The sequence below is a fragment of the Formica exsecta genome, unplaced genomic scaffold, assembly GCF_003651465.1.
Source record: "Formica exsecta isolate Colony F162 unplaced genomic scaffold, ASM365146v1 scaffold4, whole genome shotgun sequence".
Lineage (NCBI taxonomy): Eukaryota > Metazoa > Arthropoda > Insecta > Hymenoptera > Formicidae > Formica > Formica exsecta.
In genome coordinates, this window is record NW_021851238.1 from 237,662 (window position 1) to 243,947 (window position 6,286).

At 48.8% G+C, this 6,286-nt stretch overlaps 1 protein-coding gene across 12 annotated transcripts in view; it reads left to right on the top strand.

The window, feature by feature from the left end:
* Positions 1 to 6,286, top strand: part of LOC115239905 (arginine-glutamic acid dipeptide repeats protein) — a 30,494-nt gene that overhangs the window by 6,506 nt on the left and 17,702 nt on the right. For 10 of the 12 annotated variants that reach the window (XM_029814749.1, XM_029814752.1, XM_029814753.1 and 7 more), the window contains one exon: positions 432 to 1,819. In XM_029814749.1, the coding sequence (XP_029670609.1) occupies positions 432 to 1,819 (1,388 nt within the window). Of the gene's footprint in view, positions 1 to 431; positions 3,970 to 4,432; positions 4,712 to 5,275; positions 5,475 to 5,580; positions 6,278 to 6,286 lie in introns of those variants that run through there. The other 2 variants (XM_029814746.1, XM_029814744.1) reach the window with 2 other exon arrangements.

Genomic DNA, 6,286 nt, shown 5'->3' on the forward strand with positions numbered 1-6,286 from the left:
TTTTTTTTTTTTTTAATAAAGGAAGGCAGTCAATAAAGGAAGTAATATAAATGAATATCGCGGAGATAAAAAAAAAAAATGAGAGAACGTACAAAAAATATCATTTGAAGAAATACATTTTATTATTAAAATAAAAAGAGAGTGCCATTGTTCTATAAAATTCTGTTTCAAATAAAATTGAGAGCCCAACATTTTTCTTTATAGGAGCGTTTTTTTAAAAGATATATTACAATATAAAAACCATGATCACACACATTCCGATTGATAAAAATTACTTGTCGTATGCATAAGTTTATTTATAAAATTATTCGCGACGAATATACGGGCAATGAATCTTTTGTACCCATCTAATAGCTTTATTACGCAAAGAAAAAATGTTATGATGTAATAAAACATCCGTTTTTTTTTTTTAACGCTTAATCTCTGCACAGCCGGAGCTGGTCGAGTTCTATTACTTATGGAAGAAGACACCGGGCGCTAATAATAATCGTCCTCATCGACGACGCAGGCAGAGCTCGCTACGGCGAATCCGCAACACGCGTAACTCCCGTGCCGGCACACCCAAGGAGGAGATCCCTACGCCTACCAAGGACACACCGCCAGCAGTTAACCTTAGCACGAAGGAGACCGCGTCCGAGGTTGAGACCGTACCGGTCGGTACCCCGGCCAGCCACAATCCAGGTGGCGAGATTAGCTCCGTGACCGAAGACGATAATTCGGAGGAGGATAGTGACTCGCGCGACACTAATACAAACGGAGCGGCGCATTCATGCCAGCATTGCTTTTCCAGTAGCTCGAAAGACTATCAAGTAGCCGGCAAAGATCGACTATTGCTCTGCGCGGAATGCCGGGCGCACTTAAAGAAGACTGGGGAACTGCCGCCCTTGCAGCCGTATCTGTTCCGCCCGGTGCCCGCGGAATCGCCCGAGAGTCCCGGTAGGATGCGCACGCGGAATAAGGCTAAGGAGACACCGAGACCAGCGAGACCGCGACGAACCGGCGGCGGCACAGACACGCCTGATCAAGAAAAGCAGCAACAGCAACAGACGCCTGATAAAAACAAGAAGAAATCGTCCGGCAAAGCCGATACGCCCAAGAAGGGTCACAAGCGCTCGAGTCAAACGGACGACACTTGCAACGACGAGGATAAGGAAGCACAAAAGCGAAAACGCGGCGGCGGCGAACGGCCCGATAGCCCGTCCGAATCTCTTACGACCGACAGTAACTCCCTGATGGATGAGCCGGAGAGAGAGACGGAAGGTGACGCAAACGAGAATCAACCGACGCCGCCAACGGTAGCCGGTGTAACCGGTGGAGAAGAGCCCGTCAGTAGCCCGGCCGTCACGACGCCCGAGGAGCCGTCCGAGCCAACGCCAGCGTCAACCCCGGTACCGGCCGCAATACAGAGCCTGCCGATATCGGTGCCGGTGATACATAATCTGGAGAAGAAGCCTTCCGTCTTATTGGATCAAGAACCGGTAGATCAAAACAAGATAGCCGACCAGACGGAAGACGTACCATTGGTCATGAACCAAGCACTGAAATTAGAACCGTTGCCGATCGACTCGACGATGTCACCAACTATGTCTAACGAGGATATGGGCAAGGAGCCCGAAACGGCGCAATTGAATTTGAGCACATCTGCGCAATCTGTTGGGACGGGTCCGAGCGACACAGCAAGTCCCGCGGTTACGGTTCGCAATCTATCGCAAAATATACCGAGTATTATCACGAGCGTAGGCTCACAGGCAGCTATATCAAGCTCGCAAATTCCGGTGATATCGCCCGGTCAGCAACAGACCGGCACTGGTACCGGTGGAATGCCGAACCTTTCACAAAACATGCCGCCGCAGATGACGCAGATGACGCTGCCGCCGAACGTGCCGAATATGGGACCTACAAATCTGCGCCACGTAACCGAGAGCTTGCCAACTTCGGCGCAAACATTGCAAACATTGCTGTCGGGACCGCCACCGTTGAATCTCAATATCTCGCAGAGCGTGTCGGCCGGTATCGGTGGCCCGATCGGCCAGATACCGCAGATGCCACCAATGTCGAGTTCGCCACCGCAACCACTCGGTTTGACCGTAATGTCGTCCGAAAGTAGAAATGCCGAAAGAATGGTGGACGATAGACTGTCAGTGAACGATCGAGTGCGCGATAGCCGAGCTCCCGACTCTCGTATGATGCCAGAGCGCGTTTCGGAACGAACAAGCGAGAACAATGAGTCGGAACGATCGGAGCCGAGCAACTTGTTTCAGCCGATACAATCCGGCGGAATGTTGGCGATGGAGAAGCCCGCGGGTATCTACAATTTACCGGCCGGTACACCGCCGATGGAGCCGCAGAATCTAAAGATAAAGCAGGAGATCATACCACCGGAGCCGGATCCTCTGCAAAGCTTGAAGGAGGTCAAGGTACCGGGCTTCCAGAGCTCCAATTTTCCAGGTCCGAGTTTGGACAATATCAAGAAGGATCCGGACGGCGCGAGCAAACCGCCAACACCAAGCAAACATTCTATGCCGCCAGTTAGTCAGGCGGTACCGTCGATTCAGCCGGTCGCGGCATCGCCGACACCGACGCCGAACCTACCGCCGCCGCCCAGTTCGATCCCTCAACCGGTAATGCATCCGGCGCAGCAGCCGAGCCCGCATATGGCTCATCCCTTCCATCCACATCATCCGCTGATGCATCATTCTTTGTTCACCGCTATGCATACGTATCATCCTCATCCCTATCCAGGATACGCACCAGGATACCCATCCTTCCCGCCATACGCTTACGGTCCGGTACCTCATGCCATTCCGCCGCCTTCGCCGCAACGAAGTCAGGAAAGCAGCAACGCTATGATGGCGGCGCATCATGCCAGCACCAGCTCAAGTGTCACAAGCAGAGAAGAGGGAGAGAATCTAATCGCGAGTCATCACCATTCGTCTAGTATGCATCAGCAGCCGACGAATTTGCATCACGAGAAACTATTGAGCATCTCTTCTCACAGCTCTCACAGTCATTCGTCGTCCCACAGCTCACATAGTAGTCAGCGCAAACCGTCGCTCGTCTCGGCTACATGTCTAACGTCATCGGCTAGTTCCGCGCATCATCATCATCGTGCGTCGCAGCCGCAGCAACCGCAGCCGATTATGCAGGAGCCGAAGATCGAACAACAAGACATGGAGACCGAGCCGGAAGAGTCAGTTAGTCCTCGTGGACCGTCGCCAGAACCGCGAATTGAGGATTCCGAGTGTCATCGTTCGCAGTCGGCGATTTTCCTGAGGCATTGGAATCGCGGCGAAAATAACTCGTGCACGCGCACTGATTTGATGTTTAAACCTGTGCCCGATTCGAAGCTTGCAAGAAAGCGCGAAGAACGCTCGCGGAAACAGGCAGAACGAGAGCGAGAGGAGCGTGATCGCGCCGCTGCTGCAGCTCAACAGGCTAGAAAAATGACGACACCGGAGAAACAACCTGAAGTATGCAAACCACCCAGCCGCGGACACCTCGAACCGGTCGTTTCGCCATACGATCGTTACGCCGCGCGTCCTGGTTCTTATGCGGACACGCCGGCGCTCAGGCAATTGTCTGAATATGCTAGACCGCACGCCGCTTTCTCACCCGCCAGACATCCCGCCCCGCCCGATCCGATGTTACATTATATCTACGGACGTGAGGCTGCAGCAGCGCAACGGTTGGAGTTGGAGCATTTGGAGCGCGAAAAGAGAGAACGCGAGATACGCGAATTACGCGAGAGAGAGCTGAACGATCGATTGAAGGAGGAATTGTTCAAGGGTACGCCTAGACCGATGCCGGCACCGCCGGTTGATCCACACTGGCTGGAGATACACCGCCGATACGCCGCCGCCGGTCTGACACCAGCCCCTTCTGGACCACCCCAGGCCTTACATCAGTTCGGCCTCTACGGCGCTCCACCGGGTCCAAGTCAACTCGAGAGAGAACGACTCGAACGGCTAGGTAACTATTGATTAAGCTAACATTTTATAATATTTCATAACAGCGAGTGTAGAAGTACAGACTTCGTGTCGACAATCATTCGTTCGTTCGTACGACTTATAGAGTTTGCAAAATTGGGATTGATTTAAGAATATATAGTCAAAAGGATGATAGAAAAATCGATAGGCTGGGAAGAAAGATGGAATTAGATTGAGAGCGCCAAGTTATTTCAGAGATGCGCGTGATATAGTTAAACGTAAATGTTTAAATTCTTATGGCCGATTTCTTCAGCGCCAATTAACTGTGGTGACAAGATAGCTAATCTTGGCTCTCTGTGTAACCAATGATATATTATTAGAAGAACACGGGGTTTTCTCTCGAATAATTTTATCCAACAAATTAACTGGAGATGAAGAAATCGGGCAACGATGAGAATCGTATCTGTGATCTTCGAGTTATGTGATCGAAGCGCTGTCGCGTTTAGGGATTCCGACTGCAGCCGGCGGGGGGCCAGCGGGTGGAGCGGCTGGCCATCCCGTGGCGGCTCATCATCACGGCCAGTTGGAAGAACGGCTGGCTCTGGCCGCTGACCCGATGGTCCGATTACAAATGGCTGGCATCTCGCCCGAGTATCACGCTCACACTCACGCGCATACGCATGCGCATACGCACTTGCACTTACATCCGGGACAGCAACAGGCCCAGCAACAGGCTCAGCAACAGCAGGAAGCCGCTGCGGCTGCGGCTGGATTTCCTCTGCCGGGTAGGTCCTTACACACAGGATGTTTCTTCTAAGCTTCTCCTGAAGAGCTTCTCCTTTTAAGAAAACGCCGCTCTCGCTTATTCCTCGTCGCTCAACAGCCGTTTCTCATTGATCGTCAGCCTACACTTACCGTCTAGGTCGAGACGATCCTTTATTTTCTGCACCATATCAGCACGCCTGCGAACTTCCGGTTGCTCGACTCTGATCTTTGGCTAGTCGCTTATCACCGTCGCAGGTGCAAGTGCGAGTGAGTGTTGTCGAGGAATAGGCGCGAGTGTGCGTGTGCGTGTACCTTAGAAATGAGAAGTAACATTTCTGGGATATTTTGTCGGTAGTTGAAAGAGGGTTCGACGGTTGCAATTTTCGCGCGTAGTTTCTTCTATATTTGCGAGATAATCGAATATGCTTCCGCAATTTTATAACGCGTCCCTACTAGTACTCTTGTAAAACAATTATTATATGAGGCAATGTTTATATAATTATATTAAATATAATAATAAGTATTTTATAATGTTTTTTTTAATTCATCTTGTTTTTCTAACACGGCGATATTTTCGTTCACAGCTGCGGCCAGCGCCAATTATCCTCGTCCCGGTTTAATGCCGCGCGATCCTGCTTTGGCACTTCATCCGGCGGAACTTCTAGGAAGACCGTACGCGGACATGGCGGCGCATCACGAACAGTTGCAACGGCATCTCATGATAGAGCGCGAACGATTCCCTGCGCATGCATCTCTCGTGGCTCATCACGAAGAATACCTGAGGTTTGTAGGCATTTGAAATCACTATCAAAACTTGCCTAACTTGTTATTGCATAATGCAATGATTTAAGGTAGCGGGGTATCCGCACTAACAAAAGGTGTTTTTTAGACAACAGCGTGAGCGCGAGCTTAAAGTTCGCGCGCTGGAAGAAGCCGCACGTGGATCGCGTCAATAATTATATTTTTTATTTATGTACATATAATATATATATATAGTTTCTTGATTGCGTTTAAGCACGATATATTATTACATATATGTATATGCGCGTATGTTGTATATATACGCGTATATATTATATATATCCGAGCGTTCTTTCAACGCATCGATGAGTTGAAGATTAAAAAAAAGTCGGATCTTGCTCTGTAATCATATATTCTCTAATTGTAAGATCAGAAATTATTTTTATGATCTTTCAGATCGCACAATATAAGCGATGGAAATATATATATATATATACATATATATATACGCGCAGCGAGCATAATCATTGTAATTCTCATTATTGTAAATAACACGACAAAATATTTGAGTTTTCCGGTGCTGTAACGCTCAGTTACTGGTACTTTTTAGAATGATCGAGATTTATATATAAATGGCAGATATGTAAGCCGTTCAAGTCTTTAAATATTATATTGTTAATTCTTATACTTCGCTATCGACAATGTCACAGTTTGTCGATCTTGCCCGGTTTATTCGATTGACCTTGCTTTATTATTTGATTTTAAGTAGTATATATGCCAAAGCGCTTGTACAAGGTAAAATTCTACCGCGTTCTCTTTTTTAATCCTATGTATATATAGATATTATATATATA